The sequence below is a fragment of the Centroberyx gerrardi genome, chromosome 5 (assembly GCF_048128805.1).
Source record: "Centroberyx gerrardi isolate f3 chromosome 5, fCenGer3.hap1.cur.20231027, whole genome shotgun sequence".
In the NCBI taxonomy this organism is placed as follows: Eukaryota; Metazoa; Chordata; class Actinopteri; order Beryciformes; family Berycidae; genus Centroberyx; species Centroberyx gerrardi.
Genome location: NC_136001.1, coordinates 19512961 through 19539252, shown reverse-complemented (window position 1 = coordinate 19539252; position 26292 = coordinate 19512961). Strand labels below are relative to the sequence as shown.

At 41.8% G+C, this 26292-nt stretch overlaps 1 protein-coding gene across 1 annotated transcript; it reads left to right on the top strand.

The window, feature by feature from the left end:
• The first annotated feature begins 16403 nt into the window (after positions 1-16403).
• On the top strand, positions 16404-25646 carry LOC139932176 (von Willebrand factor A domain-containing protein 1-like). The gene is made up of 6 exons (XM_071925877.2): positions 16404-16955; positions 20316-20855; positions 21198-21518; positions 22231-22506; positions 22782-23045; positions 23190-25646. Exons 1-5 carry the CDS (start codon positions 16874-16876, stop codon positions 23036-23038), a joined length of 1476 nt encoding a protein of 491 aa, XP_071781978.2. The 5' UTR covers positions 16404-16873; the 3' UTR covers positions 23039-23045; positions 23190-25646.
• The last annotated feature ends 646 nt before the right edge of the window (positions 25647-26292 follow it).

Sequence of the window (26292 nt, the reverse complement as noted above, 5' to 3'; positions counted from 1 at the left end):
CTGCTGAATGCAAGAAAAATGTGGGGAAAAAACTGTGACAATAACTTTGTTGTCAATATGTATTATGTTTTGTCAACACATTCCACTGAGGAGGAAGGATGTATGTGAAAAATAGCAGTTTAATAGAACCAGATGAAAAACATTTGAAACATTCAAAAAAAACCACTACATATATTGAAAATGAATAAATACAGCATGAAAAGTGGGTTTCTGGATTCAGTCCCAAATCAATGCAATTCAAAGGAATATAAATAATTGTCTGCTGTCAACAAATGAACCTGCAAGACATTGTAGCTGTCTCCAAGCTACAAAAGCCAAACCCATGATCTTGCCTTATCTCAGACTACATGAGGACTGAAGACTGGCTTTAGCCTTAGAACCAGTACACAAAAGGATTAGCTCAGGATGAGGTTGGCTGCGAGCGGTGCGGCAGGCTTCACTCTGTACTGCATCAGTGTATTTAGGGAAATGCAGGAGAGAGTGAATAAGTCTCTCTCTGTGACCCCCCCACCCCCCCACCCCCCACACCCCCACACCCCCTCCCTCACCTTCCAGTCCCCTGCTCCTGCAATTTTCCTGCCAATTATGCTTCAGACTCATAATAGTGCACATAAACGCCACTTCCAACTAAACTCCCAAACACCTCAGTTCAAGGAGGGCTGAAAAAAACATAATTGATGCTGTTTTGCTGTTTTGGACTGTTACGGTTTCTGAACCTTATATTGCAAGTGGCTGAAAGGCTGGCGCAGACCTTGACCGGACATTGTACAGTTTATATAACCGACCTGTCTCTATGGCAGCAACCGTTTGTGTCTCACTGTGCTAATAAGTACTTGTGCTTCATGTGTGTGTGCGGGGTGTTTGTTTGTTCTTGTGCTTACTTTGTGTATGCAGTATAATAAGATTATGTGTGTGTCGGAGCTGTGCTCAGTGTGTCCTACTGCTCAGGGCACGCTGACGACAAGTGCCCAAACAAATAGCCGGTGTGCTAGTACACAGATGTTCCCCAGCACTAACACGCGAACAAATTCAGATTCCTCATTTTCTCTGCACATCCTGTTGTGGCCAACTGCTGGTGCTAAAGCACTGGAATACAGAGTGATAATTACCTAGTTAATCAGATAGGCAGCGAGGCGCAGTGGCAGCAGGCTGTCAGAGGAGACAACACTTTCAGGGGGGGGGACGTGGAGGGGGAATGAAGGCTTTTAATTGGAATAATGAATCCTAGTTTTGTCGAATAGGGTTCATTTATACTCACTCATCCAATTAGCCACTGCCATGTAGGCGGTATAGAGACCCTTAGGACTTTGGAGGAGACAGAAGGTGGGAGGTGATGTCAAGAGCTGTAGATGTGGTACCAAACTGACCAGCCGCGGACAGACTGTACCAAATGGATCACAACACAGGCATTGTTCTCAGTGCTCAGAGATCCAGGAAAAGGCAGTCGGAGCCATGTCTTCAGAGTTTCTGTTCAGGGCTGGCTGGCTAAAAGTGGCTGCAGAGAGATTGTGTATGTACGATTTCAAGAATGGTCATTGTGGAATAGAACACGTATTCCTACTGCTGTTATAATCCACCGTTACAGAGCCATATCATCCCCTTCTAGCTTACAGATGTAATAACAGCTAATCATGCTCACTACTTAAAATCAGTGTGTTCTGTATCGCAAATTGCAGTCACAATCACAGGCAATCATCAGAGAGTATTCACAGTACCAATTGGTATAATACTCCTCATCTATCCAACTCTGTCTGCTGTGCGGAGCTCAAACTCTCTGCGGTTGGTGCAGAAAATATGAATGTGGCTTTCTAAAAAGGAACATAATGCTGGAAGTGTAAAAATGTTAAAATCAGGCAAACACAAGCTAAAGGAATAAACAAACCCCCCCCCCCTCTCTCTCTCTCTCTCTCTTCAAGTCCCTTTCTCCACTGCTCTCTGAAGCACTCTTGTGAAAATGAATCTGCCCTGTGAGCCATGTACATGTTGCTCTCTCACTCCATTTTCCACTCTTGCACCCCCCTCCCCCCCCCTCCCCCCTCCCTCCCTCCCTCTCAGCCTCTTTCCTCTCAATTTCCTGGTACAGAAAATTACTGTTATTCTAGTATTTACCGTCTCCAACTCCCATTTCCACTATCTCTCCCTCCATACCTCCCTCATTTCCACGAGCACTCTCTCATCCTCATACTCTTCCTCTGTCCCTTCCTTAAGAAGAAGAAGAAGAAGACGAAGAAGAAGCTCATTTGCATCCTGTCTTTCCATCAACTCTGACTCTGATTTTTTTTATTGTTGTCACCTATCAAGAATTCTCTCTCACACACTTCTGTCTCTCTAAATTCCTGCTGTCTCTCCCTTCCCGTTTTCTTTTTTTCAACTTTTGTGGGTTTCAGCTCGCCTGCAATAGCTTTCTCCTTCCGCGTTCTACAGTGATTTTTAATGCTTCCCTATGCCTGGCAGACAGACAGCTATTTCTCTCTGATTTTCGACCCAAATTAACCTCTGAGCACAACAGAGTCCGCCCCCCAGTGTCAGCCACGCTCTCGCTCTCATTACCCCCACCTGGGAGGAAAAGGGGACTGCCAGTATTATATCTCTCCTTTCTCCTCCAGCTTTTTCTTTCATTAATTTCCTTTCAATTTACAGCTTAATACTTTGGCTCTTTACCGAACACCGCGGCCCTCTGTCGTTTTTTCCCATTTTCAGAAAATTAAAATCCATTTTCATCGTTCTGCTCTTGTCTCATTACAGTTTATGTTCCCCCTCTCCTGTGGCTCGAGGATGAAAAGAGCAGCCATGTGACTAACACAGGCCTTTCAACAAGATAAGTAGGCTACCTCTAATGCCATCCCCAGCAAATGATCTGTAGCTGTCAGGCAAGGTTTCAAATACACATCATGGGGTCACACAGACCACAACTCACATATCACAGAGGCGGAGGATAATTTCTGTGCTATTAGTGCTATGAGGAATGGACTTGTTGATATGCATTGAATGACAGCAGTATATTGCTCTGAAAGATTGAACTAATTGCTATGAATTTCTAAGGCTGCACCTTTGCTTACTTGTTTTCTGAGCATGGAAATTCGGTTACACTGATGAACCAATGAAACAATGTTTTGTGATGATTAGTTAGTCTAATTAGTATTACCAGTTAGTCAGTAGTAATGAGTTATTTGTGCAGTAATTTTGAATCACTGGCATAAAACAGACAATAAACCAATGTCAAACAAAAAAGCTTATCACCTTTTAATAAAAAAGTTGGAAAATATTCGTTTTTTTAAGAGGCTTTTATACTGAAAAACTCTTCAGCCTGTAATTGTGTAAACTCACATGGCTTTTTCAGCTCTTGAAGTAAAGGCTCTAGATGTTAATATAGATAACTGGGCTAGTTAGACCTATCTAAACAATCTTAATATTGAAAAATGCATATGCATGAATCCACTGTGGAGATACAGTGTTGCTACTGTGCCACAAGTAAATAGCATAATCAGTAACAATAAACATATTGCACATATAACGAACACAAGTATATCTCTACTACAGAGTATCCTTGTGCTACTAAAGATAACATTAATGTGCTCTGAATTATTGTTTCTATATAAAATACAGGGGCTTTATTTGAAATAAGGATAAGTACCAAGGAGCTGAAGGAGGCACTGGTCATAACAAATAGAATAACAATTTTTTTAAATTTGTGATTTCTGATTCTTGGTCAGCAAAACTTCATGTTGAGCCTCCTGGAGTTGTCATGTGTCTAATTCAACAAAACCTCTTCCTACGTGATAAACCCAGTGACAGACACACACTTAATCCCTTTCCTCTAACACCTAATCCAGATTTCTCTGCAAACACTCACTCTCAGATTACGACACAAGGCATATTTACATCAGATCGTGAGTACTGGTGATTCTCAATGAGGAACTTCGTTTGACCAAAACAATGAAAAACAACAATCAGAACAATTATTTTTTCTTCTTTTTCTTCTACCATACATATGTTGCTCAAGCACACAAGAAAAAACTGAAGCTTTCTCATTTAGTGATGAACCTACAATCCGCTGCAATACTTCCACTATTTCATTAATTTATTAGGCTTTTCTTCTTATTCAAAGATGATGAAAGTGCCATAGTATCAATGTTTCATCACATGGTTCAGCAGCCACGTGCTCGGTGAGTGGGTGAAGCCGCTCCATTCAGATTCTCAGGACACACCGTGATTGACAGCGGATGATAATCATGAGGCTCAGAGGCCCTTGTTGTCTCTTTGTGCAGTTTCACATCGAGACATGTCGGCACATTCCATCACCGATAGAGGAACAGAGCTGTAGCTGTGAGAGTAAGAAGTTCCTCTGGGATCCCGTCGTTTTTCTGTCTTTTCATGGAAAGCACCTCCTCCTGTACCCAAAGTGTATGCTGTGCATAGGCAGGCTTAGGGAATAATGGGTCACAATTAACAGGAATATAGTAATCTGATGACAAGCATGGTATATGCAGTTCAGTAATTACAAAAAAAACCCCAAAAAAACAGAAAATATCAGATTCTAAAAAAAATAAGATATTATTTGATTATTAACAGTGAGGAATGCTTTAAATAAGGTCAAAGGAAAAATGACATTTTGATCAGGCGATTATAGACATTTTACAAATCTTAATTATGGTTGTGTGATAGTCATGCTACTGAAATTACACTTAATAATGATCTATGGGCGCCCGGTGCCTCAGCCAGTAGAGCGTGTGCCATTAAGACTGAGTCCTTTGCTGCATGTCGTGCCCTCTCTGCCCTGTCTGTCCCGTCTCTCTCCACTGCAACTGTCCAAAAGAGCAGAAATGCTGAAAAAATAATCTTAAAAATAATTATCTGTATGTTTAACTACATGTTTGGGAGATTTAGATTCAGGTAAAATAATCCAAAAGTGAACTGAAAGTCATCAGGCTACATCACTGACTTGGAGCAATCCAATGGAAAATGTTACCGACTGTAATTAGTAATCTGTAATCTGTCATGATCTGGCCTCAGAATGTTCCAAACACAAAGACAGAGTTTGGTAAAAGTGTTTTTAGTTATGCAGCCCCTTCGTCCAGGAATAATTTACAAATGGAATTACAACTGGACCATTTCCTACCAATTTCTGATTTTAAAGTCCAGATTGATGAACTGCTGTCTTTGGAATGTACGTGTTTTTACTGATGTATTAGGCTTGGAGATGTTTGCACTGTTATCTGTTGATCTATTTCACTTCATATGTCTTAATAATAATAATAATAATTGTGAAACAACGTATGCTGCCTTCTTGGCCAAGAGATGTAAATCTCAATGTGACTTTCCTGGTTAAATAAAGGATAAATAAAAGAAATAATCATGTCTCAACTGGATTATGATTGGTTGGTTCATCATGAGGTTGGCTGAACCATGGGTGAGGTCGAACTGGACCCTGAAATCAGTTTGTAGGGCTCCCGGCTCCCAAAAGGCAAGTGAGGGGGTTGTATCATATCAGAGACACACCGCTGGTATTCTTACAGTGAAAACATGCCCAGCTACACATGAACATGCAGAAACATGTCCTGCCACAAACATTTGATGTTAACTCCCTCAGGCATGCACACAGAGAAAAGCTGAAACCCAAACAGAAGTAGCCATCTTCCCTTTTCCCTCTTCCCTCTCCTCTGGGTCTGTTTCCCCCTCAGGCAGAGAGGCAAATACTGCCGGAGTCTCAGTGACTGAACACCTTTTATCGTCCGTCGTCATTCTACCTGTCTCAGCTCTGCATCGCCTCAGTCAGCACCTAAGCGCGTGTGATCTCTGTGTGTGTGTGTGTGCGCGTGCGCGTGCGCGTGCGCGTGCATGTGCATGTGCGTGTCTGTCCAGGGCTGAGGCAGGAAGACTTACGAGGGAGTTGTTCATCTCCTCCAGAATAAAGATGGCCCTAGTGCTATCAGTGTACACACATTTAACCATACATCAACACATCGACACGCACACACGCACACACACACGCACACACACACACACACACACACACACACACACACACAAAGAGAGAAAGAGGGGGAGAGAGAGAGATAGAGAGAGAGAGATTATATAGTATATTACAAGCCCAGTTTCTGGTTTACAGATAGTAGAAATAGTGTTCTGTATCTGAGAATTGCTGTTTTGTGGCTAACCAAAATAAGAAAAAACAGGTGTATTAAAACAAGAAACAGACTTCTAAACGCTGTAACTGTGTTTTCTAAAAACAAATTATCAATCATAAACTGAAGGTGTGGGAGGTTCAACCCTTTTCTTGAGCCATTTCTAATGGTTCAATACAATGTCCTAAATTTGACAGAGAGAAAGCATGTTGAAGGTTGAAAACCTCGGGGTTGAGGCACTTTTGGAAACTGGCAGGATTTGTTAAATAACTTTTATCGTCTGTAATTTGTTACACGTTGTCTGTCTGTAATATGTTAACTACTGCTGCCTGTCTTGGCCAGGACACTCTTGAAAAAGAGATTTTTAATCTCAATGAGGCTTTTCCTGGTTAAATAAGGGTTAAATAAAAGATTTAAAAAATATATATGTATATTATTGTAACATTCACAATGTCAGATACCATTCAATTGAATAATCTCTGACAGTCTAATAATATTTGCGAACATACAACTTTTTGTGTTCAAAGAAAAGTGTAACTTCCACACAAAACCCAATATATTCAAATCTTCAACCCAGTGGAGTTTCTAACCCTTGTGAAGAGAGCGTTTCTATTTCTAACACAATATGTTGCCAAATCCCTGAAAAGTGTCAAGTTTTCTGAATCTATTCTTGTGAGCCGCATCTCACTTGTCTACGTTTTCTCTCTACATACTCAAGTGAAAAGGGCTCTTCCAGCACTGAGTATACATTGTCACCAGTAATAGTGTTTTGACATATTTTCTTCTAGCAGCGTACCTGCCATCCTAGCCACACACATACACACATCACACACACACGCACACACACACACACACACACACAAACAGATACATATATGCCTTGGAGCAATCTCCTGAAACGCAACACACTGGGCAAACAGAGAACACCCATAAATAAACACTCTCCCTCTCTGCGATTTCCCACTCGGGTTCTGCCACATCGCGAGGAGCGCCAGACTCCTCAGTCGGCCCCGGGGGCAGATGAAAGAGAAATACTGATGAGGAGGAGCTCAGCGGCAGAAGAGGAGGAGACAAACAGGAGCTGATGGATGTCAGAGAGTGAAGTGAAGGTGGGAATTGAGAATGAGGTTGAGAGGACTGAAAGGTCAGATGAGAGAAGCCGTTTGAAACCCAGTACAACAAAATACTAACAAAATATGTCAGGCTGTCATCAGCTGCTCAGTACACACTCCTCGCCACTGACTGCAACACAGACACACCTGGAAAACCAGCGTATCTGCCACCTCATCCACCTCCCTAAGCACATTATGTGAAGTCACGCTGAACGAGACTGTGTGTACAGAATGCTATAAAGTTTGCTTACTATCTGTGACTGTGTCTTCACAGCTGAAACAAAGTGTCTCATATCTGGTAGCCACTCAGCTGCCACAACAAAGTGGGTTTCATCCATATTTTTGTTGGTGTTTTGACGCTCAGTAGTCTTGAGAATCATTTAAAAAAAGTTCCCGGACATTATCATGGTGTATTGGCATACAATATACATCAGCTTACAAGGTAATTCAAATGGGACCTTCTAAAAACAAAAACAAAAACAGGTAACAGCAAAGTAACTATTCATTGACTTTGTGTGTTCCGTTCACTCCTGTCTTGTTCTCATCTTTTAAACACACGTTTGATGTTTTATTACACTTCTTACATGATAGTTTGTACAAACCAAATTTCAAGCATGCTTACCCTCTCATTCAGGGGTTTATGAGCTCCACTGAGGAAGTTTTATATCCGCTTGGAAATGACATTTATGAGAATAACATGTGTGGCATAGTAACAATCTACAGGGGTGCAGAGATGCTGTTTTTACTTTTAGTCTTAGCGTTTGGGAACCCTGGTTGGATCAGTGTTACCCCACTACTGGTATATTTACACTTTGACTTTAGACTCTCAAAATGATTGGCTGAGCTATAGATACTGTACAGGAGTGGACAGTAGCTGACAGTTAAACATGGGTTTTAAATGTATTTTACTGTAAACCTGTAAATGGTTTGTTTACATGCATACTGTAAACATTTGAGCAAAATGTTTTACAAGAAAATTGTAAAGAGATTATTTTCCAACAGTATAAGTCCCTCCTTTCAAAAGTCTGCGAGAATAACAAACACACTTATAGATAAATATTGATTTGCCAAGAGGTTTAAGGTGTTTGAAGCATTGATTATTCTTTGGATTAAAAAAAAAATCCTCTCCTAAACCCAAACAGAAGCAGCCTTCCTCCCTCTCCTGTGTTTGTTTTCCCCTCAGGCAGATAGGCAAATACTACCGGACTCAGACTGAACAGCTTTTATCGCCCGTCGTCAGTCTGCCTCAGTCAGCACCAAAGCACATTTTGCTTCTGTGTGTGTGTGTGTGTGTGTTTGACAGAGAGAGGGAGAGAGAGAGAGAGAGAGAGAGAGAGAGAGAGTTAGTGTGTCAATTATTTTGATAAAGAGCCAAAGGGTGCAGTGTGTGTGTGTGTGTGTGTGTGCGTGTGGGGCTGAGACAGGTAGGCTTATGAGGGAGTTGCTCTTATGCTCCAGGATAAAGACAGCCTTGGGGCTGTGCTATTAGTGTATATACAAACAGAGACACACACACACACACACACACACACACACACACACTGAAAATATATCAAAAGCCCAGGTTCTGGATGATCCACGTCCTTTTCTGTAGCTGAGAATTGGTGTTTTTGTGTGATTCTCAAAATAAACCAAATGTAAAGGGGGGGGGGGGGGGGGGGGCGGCGGGGGGGGGGGGGGTTGTGAGGAAACTTGAGTGCTTCTCTTCATATAAATAATGAAGTGACTGTTTTAACTTCACATTTGAAAAAAGTTACTAAATTTGTATAACAGTAATGTTGTTACAATCAGATATTAAATAAAAAATAAACTGCCAACCATGAATTCTGGATTCAAGGGAACTCATGGTAAAGAACTGGACAAGAAGTGGAAGTTTAAGTTGTTTGAGGATTATTGACTAAAGAAAGACTGAGACTGCCTCAGGGAGGCTGAATCAATCAAAGATATATTGAAATGCAACAATGCTTGGAAGAGCAGCTGAATGTTAAATAACTCATACTGCTGCAGAGTCATTTGTGGCCAATTATCATCATCAGAATCCAGTGAAATACAAAATTGCGTGAACAGTATGTTATGATAGCCAGACTCCGGTGACACTTTGACAGATTGTAGGCATCTATAAGTATTTGCATCTGAATATTTTTTGACTGCACTAACTCCTTTGTTAAATATAGTCTGGATGTGTTTTCTTTTATGATAGCTTGTGATGAATGGTGTGCATTTCTTCTGCATGACACCAGGAGCAAAATAAAAGTCCATCAAAAAAAAAAAAAAAAAACTATACAATGACACTAGTGGAGGCAATTTCTATTCAGTAATTTTCTATTTCAGCTGTTCAGGCCATTGCTAATACAAGATTTGGAAAGATTGATGCGTTACAAGCATGGACATAAAATAACAAGAAACTCTGGGAAGAGCGTGAAAAAAACAAGAAGCCCACTGCTGTGCGTACGACCGAACCTCCAAACTGCCAGAATGAGGACATTAAATGTGAAGAATGCATGAAGGGCCCCGGAGGCTTCAACATGAACACTGAATCGAACAGATGTTGGAGACCAAATAATCAGGGCTGGGGCTTCAAAAACGGATGAGCTGGATGATATGGAAAACCTGGACTAGAACCTATATGGACTGGCAGAGTGTAGTGTACCATGTGACTCCTGATGATGATGTCACTGGGGAACCAAGGTGTTACCCAAGGTGCCATCTGATCTCCTGTGTCAAAAAACTGACTATTTTCACATTAGCACAACAATCTCGGTTTCCTATTTTCACTTCACCCTTCAATGTCAATTTTTATGAAACACATCCTGCTTAACAGTGAACGGCAGCCAGATTCCACCTCCTTTCTGACTCACATGCGTCAAGTCAAAACTGGCATGCTGACATCCACACAGTGTTACTTTTCGTTACTGAAACATTCAGCAGCAACTTGTGTTTTTGCTGTGCCGCCATGACGCTGTCTGACCGTGTAGTTAGTGTGAGAAAAGTAGGTCATTCTAGCCTTGATAGAGGTGAATCCTTCGGACCAAACTGACCTCATGAAAAGTGAAACTGTGTATTTGCTAATGCATTCAAGAGGGAGCTTTTGGTGAGGACAAAATCTCCCCTAATTCCCCCACAGGACTCATTAAAGTTTCATCTTGGCGTGGCTGTTCGGCCTCTACCTTTGTGTCAAAGCGAGCCAGAAAACTTGGCAAGTCAACTATCCTTTCTGTGGCAGAAATGCGCCCGAGGCTTTGTAGTGGTGAACAGTCTGACTCTACACACTGTTACAGCTCCCTCGACACTGAGGTGCGATTAGCATGTCAAGCACACAGAGACCAGGGGTTGATTGATCCCTGTTGCTCCTGAAGCCCTCTGATTGACTGGCTGATGTCGGGTCGGGGGTCGGGGGGGGGGGGGGGGGGGGGGGTCACACATGCTGTTGCTCCACAGCCTTGTTCCTCGCCTGTCACATCCTGTTCGACGCTCTAAACTAAAGCAAATGGGTGCGTGCGTTTGTGTGCCAGGGGAGAGCAGGAAATATGTTCCTTTTCCCTTATTTATCATCAGTGGAGGTGTAGCGCTGACAAGGAAATATAGTGTGTGTGACGACTATATTGACCTTACTGTTTTTTTGTGGTTGTATGTGTCACTGGGCTATACTTCTCAACTGTCTGTTGAGAAATCCACTGTGAAATTTGCTGTGTGTGTGTGTTCAGTTAGTTAACGATGAAAACAGAATAGTATTAGGCGATGCTTTCCATAAAGCTTACGAAGGTGAAAATAATATCTTTGATCTACTGCATCTGCAGGTATCTGACAGTCTCTGTGGTACAGAACCTGTCAGTCTGCTGGAGATTAGACTGAATTGGCATCTGTACAAAAAAACAGCAATAAGAAATTACCAGTCCATCATGTACTTTAGTTCAAGTTCAAGCCAAATGAATTGCTCTCTCACCCACAAAGGAAGCCCTTGAGTTTCTCTCGACATAATAGCTTTTCGCTGATGAGAATTAAGCCTCCATGAAAGAGTCTGGGCATTCAGAAACCCTTTTCCCAGCCCTTGAAGATAAAATGTTGTGAAGTTCAACGCTTTTGACAACAACAAGCATTAATAAACATTATTGTTATTGCTTTCATGAATATGAAACAGTCTAATATGAAAATAGGTAGTATGTTTTTAAACGGTTTTCTTTTGAGTGCATTTCTAGATTTGGTAAATCTGCAGTTTGTCTTTTCCAGGCCTCAAGTGTGAAGATAAAAGGTACAGAGAAAAAAACATAAACCGCTTTAATGTACCTCTCTCATGTGCACCAAAGTGTCTTTCAGAGCTGGAAAATCACCGCTGGAAGAAACGCTGACAGCAAGTTAGGATTCACTGGAAAATGGGCTCAGATGCCCCACTTGTTCTGTTGCTAAGGAATGTACTGTAAAAGGAGTCGCCCTATCAGTGTTTCAGTATTTCATAACAGAGGTGCAGGACTTCTCTGTATCCTAACCATAGCACATGAAATCTGAAACTCTACCAGACAAAGAAGAAACAGCAACACTTTATTTGAATAGTTCAATGTTGATACTCAACTATTAGGTGATAAACAAATCCACTGAGCACTATACGTCATTTCAATGTTGTGTCTATGCTTTATCTCTCATATCGCCCAGGATCTTTGGCAATGAATGCCCCAGTTTTAGACTAAGCAAAGGATACATGATTACATATTTTAACAGTGCATGAATGTCTGTAAATATCAAAAATATTTACCAAAGTCCAAATGTACAAGATACATTTTTTTGTATTGTTTTTGTCATTTACCCCAGAGGACGTAGTCAAAGACATAGACGTCTACTAAACCTTCACTTTTAAACCCTGTATAGCCTCATTTTAGCCTAGACCTCTATAACCATTTAGACATCTTTTAAATGGCTAATTAACATAAAATTGCTCAGAGGGAAGTAGATGTCACTTGCCTATTTGTTGCATCTCTACAGACTATGTAACCTTAACCCTGACCCCATTTGAAATCCTAAACCCAACCCTAAGGTTAACCCTAACCCAGACACTGAATGTCTGTATCGCCTTAAACTCAGCAGACTCTTTAGTGGCACGTTATAGTCACTTGATAGTAAGTTGACTACAAAATAAAGTGTGACCAAAGAATCTTAAAGAACGACATAATATTTTCCTTTTCATATCATCACTGTGCCTTCCACCGCAGGTCACAGCGGAGGTGGCGTAGAAGGACGAGGCACAAAGCGCTTTACTGCATTCAGATACAGTTTTCTCTCCTCTGCAGCATTCCTTCCCTCCACTCCGTTGCTGCTTTTTTCCACTCTCACTCAGCGGCCAGGCTGATTTCCCAGGCCTTGCGTCAGAGGAGAGCTACTTAGTGTTGGCCTCACTATGGTTTTGACCTCTATTTCTCTATTTCCTCTCCCAGTTGTCTGTATTACGGTGCAGTGGGTCTCTCTCTCTCTCTCTCTCTCTCTCTCTCTCTCTCTCTCTCTCTCTCTCTCTCTCTCTCTCTCTCTCTCTCTCATGGCCCCCTTCCTGTGTCCTGTCCTAAAAAATCTTGCCTCTTTCTTCATAGTGACGTCTCTAATATTTTTATCTGATAAGAAATGTTATACTAGTGACTGACGGACATTAAAAATCCATTACATGATTTTGACTGCTCCATTACCTAAATGGTGTTAGGATCTGAATCCTGATGTTATCTGTTGCATTTCAGTCAACCAAATCAGCCTCTAGATAGATGGGAGTTGACTATGTTTTCAGAGTGTGCTGTCAGAGTAACTAATTGGCAAAATGCCTTTAGCCTTCAAATGCAGCCAAAAACAGGATGCATGGTGTTTTCTGTATTCTGAAGGTTGCTGTTTTCTGACACTGAAGAGCATTATTTGCTCCCGGGGAGTCATATCCTGACGGAGCTCTGAAAATCGTGATTGGATTTTCCACTGTGCCAACTTCTAACACACACAGGCTGGTGAAATCATTTCACACTTTGGACATTTAGATTGGAGTGAAACACTGTTTTGTTTGTGTAAATGAGGGGTTTGTGTGTCCTGCCGGGCTTTCTCATTTCCCTCAGAGTGTAGGTATCCTCACACAGCTCCAGTCACAAAATGAAAAACACAACTGGGGAAAGTTGCCAAAGTTATAAAATGACATCTCCGTCTTTCATTCTCTCCTCTTCTGCTGGTTTTGTTCCTCTTCATCTTTTCTCCCTCTGTGATAAATTATCTTATTGTCACTTTTTTCCCCTTCACCATTCACAGTCTGTTCTGAAAAGAAATTCAACAGTGGGTATTTGCCTCTTCCCAAGTTATTGCTCTTGAGAGGAAGGTGTATTTCAAAACCTGTCAACAACAACCAACAATGCCATAAAACGGATGCTTGTTAAACATTGCTGTTTTGGAAAAACCCATAAATGTCACACGGAATTACAGGTGTATACATTGCACCCTTTGGCTCTTAAGCAAAAAAAAATATTCACACAATGACTCACACACACGCACAGACTCACAAACACACACATACACTCATATATGCCCACGTAAAGAAGCAAAGGAGAGCTGCCTTTGCCCAACTCTTGTTTATGGGAATTTCTAATTCTCCATTTTTGCTCTGAGCCAGTGAAGTATGGGCCGGCTGGTGATGCTGCCTGACCCGACAAGCACCAGATAGAGGGTGGGCATGGGGGGAGAAGGAAGGCTCCATCCTTATCCTAATGGTCTTTTGAATCATTGCCTCTAATCAAGTGTTCTCTATTGTAGAGACGGGGGTTTTGAGGGCTTTCACTGCCACTGACATTCATTATGAGAGTAATGAGAGAGGGAGACAGATCAGATCACTGGCATTATTGAAAATTAGGAAATTTTATACATTTTTTAAACATTTTCATAGTGAAAGCATGCTAACTTAGTGAAAAATAGGTTACCACTTAATTCCTGTCCTGTGTGATAAATATTGTTGTAACTGGTGTATCGCTGAGCTGTTGTGCTAACAAATCCTCTTCTAATTTGTGCAGCACAGCCAGAGAGCCGACAGCACATTCATCTGGAAGTTAATCAGCAGGCCTCCTCTGCAGAGGCAGAGCTCATCAACATGGTGCTAATAAAATGGCTTTTTAATGGCACATCTCCCCTCTTTGTGCAGCGCGGACACTCTGCACAACCAGGCTATGTCTTTTTACACTGTACAGTATATGTGCTGGTAGTTTGTTAATCAAGTACCTCTTCATGCTGCATGCACAGAAGGAATTTATAATATGGCTTGCACAATCTTCCTATAGTTTAATTGAGTTAGAAGCATGCACACACACACACACCCACACACACACTTACACATACACAACAAGCTATAGGACATGATGTCTCGCTTATTATTAAATAGTTTCAAATCCACACCAAAGAAATTGCTTTCGGGGCACTATAGGGACGTTTACAATAGCGAGCCGCTGAAGATGGAGGAGAGGACACATATACAACTTAATTTATCTGAGTATAGAATTGGAAACCTGGAGACTTCATTAGGAATATCTGGAAAGACCTGACATCCAGACCTGCTACATTTCTGTCTACAAGCAAGATACCATTCACACCAATTTACCGCAGTTAACGACATCTGTGTTCACTAAGGAAAAAACTCACTTCATTTGAATATATCAAATCTATGACAACTCACTGCAAAGATTCTAATTATGTTTGAACATACAGAAGTTCCAAAATGTCACACTTCATATCTGTGCATCAAGGCATATTATAGTCTGTTGTAAATGAAAGCAATTGATCCTGTCAGATCCAGGTGTGTGAAACCATAATTGTTCAGTTAAATTATCAAGTTCAAGTTCAAGTTTATTTATATAGCGCTTTAAACAACAAAATGAGTTTGCACCAAGTGCTTCACAGAAATTGGTTATAAAAGACAAGAATAAAACCGCAAAGACAAAAACAAGACAAGAATAAAAATGCAAGACGAATAAAAACACATAAGAGCAGAAAAATAAAATAAGTAGACATACCCACGGACCCAAATTATGGGATGTCTGATTACTTCAGGATTGTGGAGTCAAACTGGATTTCCTGCTACATGCAGTATAGCCTCAGATATTGAATATCACTGTTTGGGGAGGAACATATTACAGAGACTCAACAGAATCCAGGTCTTAAAGGGCGATGGTGTGAATTTCAGCATATCAAAATGTGTCTCTCCAAACTTAATCTGGGCCAAGTGATGGCTCGAGTTTATGAGTATGCATAATGAGGAGGAACAGTGAGCAAGCGTTAAAGAGTCTGGAAACCACCTAAAGAGGTTTCACAGGAATTAATTCCTCTCCAACCAAAATGAGGCATGAAGGAATTCAGACTTAAGAATCCATGTGGACATGAACCTGCAGGCAGACTCACTGTAAATGAGATTAGATCAAAGTTTTGGTCAGAGTTTAAACTGGCAACAGATGAGAGATACACGCAAACAAAAAATGGTATGTAAGCAAAGTGCCAAGTAACTCAAGAAGGCCATTCAGTACTCTGCAATGCCCTCCATTTAGTCTGCCTTTTATCTGGTCACACACACACACACACACACACACACACACACACAGAGAGAGAGAGAGAGAGAGACCAACTGCACTGTAATAAATGTGTGTGAATATAGTTATCTTTCTGATAAGTGGCAGCTGTGGTATTTACTGTAATCCTGTCTAATGGACTGAGTGAATGGTTTATTTTGCTGCTCCGTCCAAATGGTGTCCTGCCCTGGGCAGCGGGTACTGTGGTGTCTGAGAGCAGTGGTTCCCAGACTGGGGTCCCCCACCCAAGGGTCCTTGGGGGGCTTCCAGGGCGTCCCCAGGGAAAATGGGGAATAGTACAGTATATATTATATATTTCACTGTTGTTTCCTTAGCAGAATGATGGGATGACAGATGACAGATTTGATAATAGATTTCAATGCAGCCGCTGTACACAATAGACAGTTATTTAATTCTGCACCTAGTCATATCTAAAAACTGAAATCTTGCTCTAATGCATGTCTTTTCGGGCGTTTTTCGCATGAATCAGTGTGGGAACCACTGTGAACTTAGGAAACGGATGAACAGCTTAACATTCAACCAGCAGGGAAAGCATCTCCTTCTGTCGTGCGTTACGCATGCATGGAGGTCCCATCAAGGACCAAAGTCCGGCAAAAAGTGACACTGAAAAGTTGCTGAGCCAGGAGGAGGAGGAAGCGGAGGAGGGGGAAGTTGGGCTACAGTAAATCGGACGGGGTACCGTATACTGAAACAGTATAGCGGACTAGGACAAGAGAGAAAAATATCATTACATTATCCTATAAAGGAAAGGATTGCACCGCAGATATATACAGCACATGCCCGGAGGACAGAGAATCGCGATTACGCACGACGCAGGTGTTTGCTGGAGGAAAGTTAAGCTGAGCAAAAGTCTATTGAAGAGGAAATAGATCTTCTTAATATAAAAGACGGCAATATTTGTGAAATGTTTCGTCGAAAGGAGTTTTAAATGAACGTCTCTATGTGGGTGTCGCTGTAGGAGAGCGAGTTATGCGATGGGAACTGGTGAAGGAAGATACAGTTTTGGTTATTTCACCTGTTTCTAATCAGATCCATGCTATTTTGATGCTGCTTTGCCGCGATGAAGTGGTTTTTTCTTGCCTGTGTTATCCTCGGGGCAAAGCTGCAGCCGAGCAACATGCAGGTTGCTGGACCTGACACAGGTGAGTGACAACTTACTCTCAGTAGGCTATAGATACAAAATACAGTCATGGTAGATTTGAATCTTATTTGGAGGAATATGAGATTTGAGGTTGTCATGTTTGTCTTGAAGTCATAAGTGTTTGGTAACTAAACCACTTGTAGTGTGTGGCATACAATGGTTAACTATCACTGACTTAATATTTGGCTGGGTGAAGCAAAAACATTTTCCCAATAAGTCTGGTTGGGGCAAGTTGTCACATGGACAGTGTTGTCACTGGAAACAAATGGTAAACCAGCGGTACACTGCACAGGTATTTTCCATTGTATTCTATTCAGGAACAGATCAATGTGTAACTATGTACCTGTATAAGATTCATTTAAAACTATTGTGTCAATTCATATAGTATGAAATTCGTATTCACAATGTTTACATCATTGTAATAACTTTGGCGAGTGTAAATCGCTGTCATATAATACAAAAGGTCACTGTTACCAAACTGTTGATTTTATCCTCTTCATTGGATCAAATGATACAGTTAAGAGTCACCTCAGTTGTTAGGTTTTTAGAAGGTGAATATGAAGCAGCCTTAATTGTATTGAGATTGTTTTTGCTTTACATATGGAATTCTTCAAACAAGACAATTGTTATTTGTAACCCTAGTATGGGGAAAACTGTCAGTAAACATATGTATATGTAATAAGTTATGGAAAAAGTAATCATATCCAAAATATGACAAAACTTAAGTAATCACCTCAGAATTGGATCTCAAATGAAAGCCAATTCAGAGAAACATATGCAAGTAAAAAGTGACAACCAGCCCTGGTCTGTCCGACCAGGTTTCAGTTGCATTTAGGCTATCTGATGGTGTCTGATTGACTGAATGATTCCTAAACACATTATCTGTTTCATGTGTTTAGATGTAGCTTAGAGCCCGGATGCTTTTCCTGTCTACATTGTGACTTTGATTCCACTGCAGTCACAGAGAGGCTGTCTGGTGTCAAGAGTCACCTGTATCTATCAAAGCATGAATCTGAATTTTAGTTCAGCATTTTACACCAGCCATGGTTCTTATTTAGTGAAAAACGTTTCTACACAAGTACAAGCTTGTTGGCATAGTTAGTATAACTGAGTGAAACCAAGACCAAGCTAACTAGTTAACCTGAAGGAATAAACATGAATAAAATGAACGGTGTCTCTTCAACTAAAGTCCTCCACATTATATCAGTAATACAGGTTAGATGTTTTTTGTTCAGACTGAATTCAGATACTTCATTATAGGGAGCTGTGCAGTACAGTAGCTTACTTTTAAGGACAATGGAAGTTTTGTTCTTTCATTGGTATTCAGAAATCAATGCCCATTTAGCTAATGCTGACTTTGACAAAGACCATGTTGGAAAGTGGGGGGTAAACTGTGATAAAGGTGAATTGGTAGCCACATCTAATTAAAAGTAAATATTGAGACCTATTAGCTTAGTTAGAGTTGCTGAAAAAGCCCACATGGAATTTGTGGAATTTTTATTAATTTTCTGTTTCAGTTTCCGCTGGAAATCTGTAAGGAAATAACTGCTGTCTTCTAAAAAGTGTATCATCATCTACTTAAAACAGGATTGTACACTTTGAAATGTGCATAAATTTAGATGAAGACATGGTTTTGTTTTGATGTTTAAATGCTGGCAGTGTACTTGTTGTCACCCGGCGTTCACACATAAACTTCATAGATGAACATATTTTTCATACATCTGTGCAGCTCTCTAGTGTGGCATAGGCTTTGGCACAGCTTGAAACCAATTAAGTGACAGATGACATGCTCAAATCTCTCTCTCCCTCTCTCTTTCTCTCTGTCACTCTCTCTCTCTCTCTCTCTCTCTCTCCCTCTCTCTCTCTCTCTCACACACACATTCACATGCACCTTTCCTCTGAGGAATGCAAAGACAGAAAAAAGCTGCATTCCTCAACATCTCCATCAACAACACTAATCCCACCACCTCTCCTCTCTCTCTCTCTCTCTCTCTCTCTCTCTCTCTGTCCGTCTTATTTTCTCTACAGCCAGCTTCCACCCTCTCTCACCATATATCTGTTTGTTTCAACAGTGATTTTATTTTCCTGATGCTTCTGCCTTTTCCCTCACATCTCTCTCCCCCTGTCTCTCTAATCTGGCGAAATTATCAGCGCTTGTAGACACTGGCTGACGCCTCTTCCTCTGATTGCTCTGCTCTCCCTCATTTCCTGTCTCCCTGTGCTTTTCGCCTGCCTGTTTATTTTCTGTCTCCCTATAAAAGTTTAATGATTATGGACCATTGTTGCAAGATAATCTTGGGTGTGTTCTGCGGAGGAGCTGCAGATGGCAAAGAAACAGAAGTGCGAATGATACAGATGTGGAAGAAGTGATGCAATAAGCCTGATATGTACAGATGTATGGTTACGTAGGGGACAAAGTAAGAATGACTGTGTGTGTGTGTGTGTGTGTGTGTGTGTGTGTGTGTGTAACTGGATTACTTCCAGCGTGATCTTCAATGTTCTTCTACGTTATTCTTACCAAAACAAAATGTCAGTACATCTCTCTTAAAACAGGCTGTGGGAGAAGATGCTGTGTTTGTGGTGACAGACATTGCTATTATTTCATAAATTACACACACACCAAATGTCACTGTCTGTCTTAGCAGACAGTGACATTTATTGCATTTTATAGGAGCCTTTATTGCTTTGTCATACTGGTTTCCAGGGATGAAGAAATGAGTGAGTCAGTGGGATAGAAATGTATTCGACAAAATGTGTCACTGTGACTGCTCCCCGTTTTGAGCAGGGAGCGTAGGTAGCAGTGATTCTTTTCATTGAAAATACGAGTTCATACGAGTGGAGATAACCACAGCCGAGGCGCACTCTCTCTGCTTCTTTCTCTAATGCTCTACACTGCATATTTTTTACTCCTCTGCCTTTTATCTACCATGTAAATCTCAGTCCAGTTTCATCTCATCAGCTGACTCCTGTGTTCATATTTCTTTGTTCCTACCAATAAGTAGGTAAATAAGTCTTCTGCTATAGCTCCATTTTAAGTATTCACAACACAATTTTACATGGTGTGGATAGCACAGCAAAGATTTAGGTCAGCATTTTAGCGTTGTCCATGACATATCATACTTGCATACTCCTCATATTGCCCTGCATTCTTTGTATAAGTGTTTCTTCAAGGACACTAACAGTGTTTGTGACATTCATGAGATCATTCTTGCCTAGCTCCTTGTCTAGGAATAGATACCTCAGACCTTGATTTTTAGATTAGAAAAAAGGTCAGGGGTATTACTAGTGACATAGGATGCACATGAATGACATAGCACCCACATCAAAATGAAACCCATATATTTTCCTCCTTTTGTGCCAGTGTTGAACTGCTGTGAGGGGGACATTCTGCTCTTGCTGGACTCTTCGGGAAGCGTGTCATCCTATGAGTTCTCACGCCTGCTGCTCTTCCTCGCCGAGCTGCTTCGCCCCTTTTCTTTGGGGCGGGGGCAGGTACGAGTCGGGCTGCTGCAGGTGGGCACCAGTCCTCACTTGGAGTTTGACCTGGATGTCCACGGCAATCAGGCGAGTCTGCAGAAAGCTCTGCGCAGCACCAGGCAGCTGAAGGGAGACACCAACACCGAGGCCGCCCTCCGGCTGGCCCGGCGGCTCCTCGAGGGAGCGGAGACGGAGCTGCCGAAGATACTGGTGTGGCTGACTGACGGCGTGCAGCCTGGGGACGTGGACGGGCCGATGTCAGCGCTAAAGAAGGACGGAGTGTCTGTGCTGGTTGTGTCGACGGGACACGGCAACTACCAGGTGCTGCGACGAGCGGTGACGCCACCTGTCGAGTCCCACCTCTACTTTGTGGACATAGATGACATCAACATCATCACAGAGGACCTGAGGGAGGCCATCATTGGTGTGTGTGTGTGTGTGTGTGTGTGTGTGTGTGTGTGTGCACGTGAGCTCCTGTGCATGTTTGTATTAGTCAAAGACGTACACAGGGTGTTGTGCTAAAGTAGGAAGGATATGAGTTTGTTTACATAAGGTTTAATTAAGCCCAGTAGAAACAGTAACACTACACCAGATGTGAGACTGAGCAGTTATTGAGGCGGCTGACAGAGCTGTAAAAATAAAGTATTTTTAGACAGAACTTGTCAACTACAGGCTGCAATCTGTGTGTGAGCTTCCACTGCAGTTTCTGTAAGTTATCTTTTCCTCTCTGCTCTCCCACTCTCCTCTCCTGTTGTCTTATCTACAGAAATTATTCGTGCAGAACGGCTGCGCGTGGCACATTTGACTTCCCACAGTGCTGTGCTGCAATGGCGTCCTGTCCTAAGTGCAGACAATGGTTACTACGAGCTACGGTACAACTGTGTGTGGAAAATGGAGGGAACCGCCCGTCCTGACTCGGGGGCCAGCTGTAACACTGGGCAGTACCACCGACGCACTCTGCCAGGAGACTCCAGCTGGGAAGAGCTAACCAACCTGCAGCCAGACACCACATACACAGCTTCCCTCAGCCCGGAGTCCAACCAGGAGCTCTTCAACACACTCTCCGTTACCTTCACCACACTTCCCGGTGAGAGGATTTACCATGGTGCGAAATAGGAAAAGTGTAGATACGTACAAACAGGTGTGATTTGTGCATGGGGAACAGGCTTATATAGGGCAAAGGGAACACAATAACAAATACGATATCAAAGTACCTATGGCACTAACATTGCCAAGGTTGGAAGGTCAAGTCCCATTGGGGGAACCTATGCTAAATTATTTGTATGTGTATGATGCTGTAAAGGGCTTTGAACAGACGTGCCATTAACTAATAAAAAGGGAATGGAAAGGAACAACTAGGTAGAAAAACATGATAAGCAGATCCAATTGTTCAGTAGGCTGAACGCTTGTCGGAGGGTTGCTGGTTGTTTCTACAGCTTATCCCTACCATTGGGAAGGGTGTGGATTTAAGTTAGATACTGGACCTCCAGTCCAGTATTGAACTTAAATCCACAGAGTGCTTGTCTGTACATTTACAAAGTGTATCAATATTGCCCTTGAATATTGAAGACACAATATTAATTTTGAGCAAAGCGCCGAACCCTGTACTGTGTACTTTAAGGAAAGCTTGCAATCTGCTGTGTGTGTTTATCTCAAGGCAGGTGTGCAAACAGACAACTTCCAATACTTTTGTACCAGATTCAAATAGGCCTAAGTTCCTTGTATCTAGCATAATGGTATTAGTGGTTGTCATCTCACCTTTTTCTTCCTCGTTCCCCCCCTGCCTGCTCTCACGTCAGAGGTGTTAAGCCCAGCGGTGGTCTCGCTGTCAGACTCCGGCCCTCGTCAGGTGCGTGTGAGCTGGGGCCCGCTGCAGCCGGCGCGGGTCCAGAGGTACAGGGTGGAGTACGGAGCGATCCCCAGCGGACGCGTCCACACCGTGACGTTACACGGCCATCAGAACTCCACCTTGCTCACCGGCCTCGAGCCTGACACTCAGTACCTGGTCACAGTCAGCGCTCTGCATGTGACAGGCAAAGAAAGGACCATGTCTGTTAAAGCGTGCACTCAGGAGGGTACGGTTTCAGTTTGATGTCTGCATACCATGCGCGTGTGTGTGTGTGCATAAGTGTGTGTGTATGGGCAAGTGTCTTTCACCTGTATTTCTTTCAGTATCATTGTTCTGTGTATTGCTCTTTAGTGAATGCTGACATTTAGTACATTATCCCAGATTTCTAACACATCGCTCCTAGTTTTTCATCCACACCACATTTGTAACTGGGTCAGCTTTACTGGACCAGGTCATTTCAGTCTTCTCCCTGTTTCCTTCCATGTTTCCCCATGACTCCAGCACTCCCTGCCCTGGCCGACCTGCAGCTGACCCCAGTGGGGCGAGAGGCCATGCAGGTGGAGTGGCAGGGCCATGCGGAGGGCCTGAGAGGCTACTGGCTCAGCTGGGAGGGAGGAAACACTCAGAGCTCCTCCATGTATCTGCCCCCCGGGTCTCTTTCCACGCAGCTCACACACCTCGCCCCTAGCAGCCGAGTGTGTGTGTCCCCGGTGTACAGCTCGGGCCGAGGAGACGGGATATGCTGTTCTGCAGAGTAGCAGACAGGTTGGTCAAGCTGAATATGAACATCTAATTATTTCTGAATACGGCATTTCAATACATGCAGTAATGGCTTTGGTTCATTAGTGCTAAGAAAAAGTGTACCGCCGGAGAGTAATTGCCTCCTTCTCTGTCTCTTCTGTCTGATAGATTCCAGGAAGTGGAGTTAACAATGAGAGTCTGCTGCAATCTGGCAGCTGAAGCAAAGAAAATTGGTGAAATCAACCATTTTAAGGACCCTAAAGACACATTATATAACTTTTGCAGAACTAGATATTATTTCTTAAGTTCACATTCCATCTAGAAATTAATTATGGTGACAAGTAAAGGCTTTATCAAATAACCATGCTGTATTATTTCACATTTCAGCCACAATCTTCATAATTATCATCATTAGAGGAGAAGCCTGCATTATGAAAGGAAAAAAAATCACACAATTTTGTGTACATTCTCACAGTGCCTACCAACTGTTGGTCAGCCCATGTGAACACCCACAATTAGGTAAACATTACCTAAAAAACATTTATGTAAAAATAACAAAGTAAAATGTGCTAAAATGTGAGTTTCACTCCAGAAATGGAAACATAGCACAAGAAAACTGAGATACTAGCTCTAAGATTGAAAACCTCCAGTGAGAAAAAAGTTAACTCTTTAGCTGTATGCACTATGGCCAAGGCATTGTAAATCCAATAAGGAGGGAAGAGACTAAAAGCCTTTACTGTAAAAAGCCTTTATTGTCATGGCTTAGGCTTTTTAAATTTCAAGCTCTTAGTCTCTTCCCTCCTTACTGGATTTGCAATGCCTTGGACTTTGTGTATACAGCTAAAGAGTTTACTTTTTTCTCACTGGAGGTTTGCAATCTTAGAGCTAGAATCTCTGTTTTCTACAGATTCAATTCCTGTTCCCAATGAGCATCCATTAACCTAAGGACCTCACTAGTTTTTCTTCTATCTACAAAAGCACCAATTGTTACTTCTGTCTGCCATACAACAGGCTTGCTTACATCTTTACAAAAGCTACTTCAATATTTATTTCCTTTCTTTCCTTGTAAACACAAGATCTGTCTAGATAGCACTTTGGCAAGTCTTGCCCAGAAAACTGGTGGGACCCATGATAACGCTTCCTGTCTTTCTTCCAGTTTCAGTCATCTTCTAAATAATGGACAAAGTGACTGAGACATCCCGCTAACTCCCTTTTGAATCCCAAGTTTTGGGTGCCAGCATGTTGTATAATTGGAGCAAGAGGTTGTGCAGTAGAGTAAAAAGGTGGAGCCAGGGTGAAGCTCACAACTGCAGGAAAAAACAGCCCATATTTCCTTATGTGGTCACAAGGAACTTCCTCATGTAACAGGATTATGCAGACACGCCCCCCTCACGCACTGAAATTCACTCAAATATCATCCTGATGGCACATTTTTGGGGAGGTGCACTTAAGCTACGCCGATCTGCGGGATACGCCGGTACCGCAGAGACCTGCAGCCTAGCTGCGACGCAGAAGCAAAAATTGGCCCCTAGTCCCATTGATTTATATTGAGGTGGGTGGAGTTTGGAGTTGTTCTGCAGCCAGCCAGTAGAGGGCGATAGAGGGGCTGTCTCGGTCTCTCCGAACACCTCCATTGGATTCAAAAGCCAAGGCCAGTTTCAGCTCTTAGAGACAGACTAGCATGCTTCAGAATATTTCAGATAAATTTCATTGATCTTTGATGACCAAATGTCAACTGGTTATGTCTCGTTTGTGGCAAATCACAACTGTCCACTGGATGGATTATTCAGTTCATGGACAATTTTTAATGTGTTTTACTTTGCAGCCAATCACGTATGGGACCAGACAAGTTTTGATGAGAACCTTTTTTTTTGCTCTCGGCTGCCAAGTTTCACCCAGTGGTGAAAAGTGGTGAAAAGCCACTGCATCTATAATGCCACACTGGCAGCATATTGACAGTCAGGTGTGTTTCTGCATTGCTGTCAGTGATGATAAGCAGAGGTGATGCGGTGCTTGTAAGGCAGGAGGATGATTATTGTATAGGCTATTATGTCCTGGGTTATGAGATCAAATTAAAGCCCATGCTGGATCAACAGCCACTGATAATTGTGAATGTGTATTGTGAATATGTTTTAAACGTTTTATATTTCGTTGTAGATTTCCTTTGTTCCCGGTTAAATTAAAGATGAGACAAGACTCATCTATAAACTCAGTCTGGTATTTGGTTGTTTATAGGGCCATCTAGTGGCTATTGATTGTAATCAGAAATTTAAGCTGTATTATAGCAAACTTCACGCTGTCCCATCCCATGGACCAAAAAAAAAAAAAAACAATAAGGAAAAGCAACTTGATTCCCTTGTAATGGTCAGAGCACATGTTCCGTCAAGAGTAGATTTTATTACCTTAACACTCCCAAACCCTATTCATTAGGCTACACATTCTTCAATTTAAACATAAATACATGGATATTAATTTGAACATGATAACGCTGTTAATTTGGCCTCATATGGGACTGAATGGCAGGTGGTCGTTTGAAGCCTGAAAACTATACAGCCTGCCGTTATTATAGTAGCCTTAGAATATTTTGTTTTGTTTGGGGAAAGTGATCTGTCAAAGAATAAACAACCAATGCATCAAGACCAAAATGCACCCAAACAGGAAGCCTTTTTCCTTTTTCTAAAATGTGGTGTAAATCCAGATTACCATATTTATATCCACTAATCAACAACTGATTTCGTTTAGCCAAATTCTTCATTCATAAATGCAAATGATTAAACAAACACAAACTATCACGATTCTAAAAAAAAAAAAAATACAAAAAAAACTGATCATTTTCAAACTCTCTTAAACTTATGAAAAATAAATAAGCAAAAAAGTTGCATGATGCCTTTGTGACCCTTGAAAACTAAGGCCATGTTTTAACTTTTTTTTTTTTTTTTTTATGTTTCAAATCCTTGTAGGCTACTTGATTGATAAGACATGTAACACCAGCATTGTTTGTACCTCTGTATGTTTGCAATGAACTTAACTGAAATAAATACAATTAAATTCAATAAAATATAATATTTAACTTCAATATAATAACATGACATGACATAACATAAATCAACTAAGTTGCGTTATCACGCGCTATAATGTGCAAGCTAATCACAGGTATATGTCGTAGTGAAGTAGATATATTGAGCACAATTTTGCACTGTAGGCTAATATAGACAGGGAGAGATGGGAGAAAGTCAAAAGAGGTTGGACGGGAATACGATTTTAAAGAGTT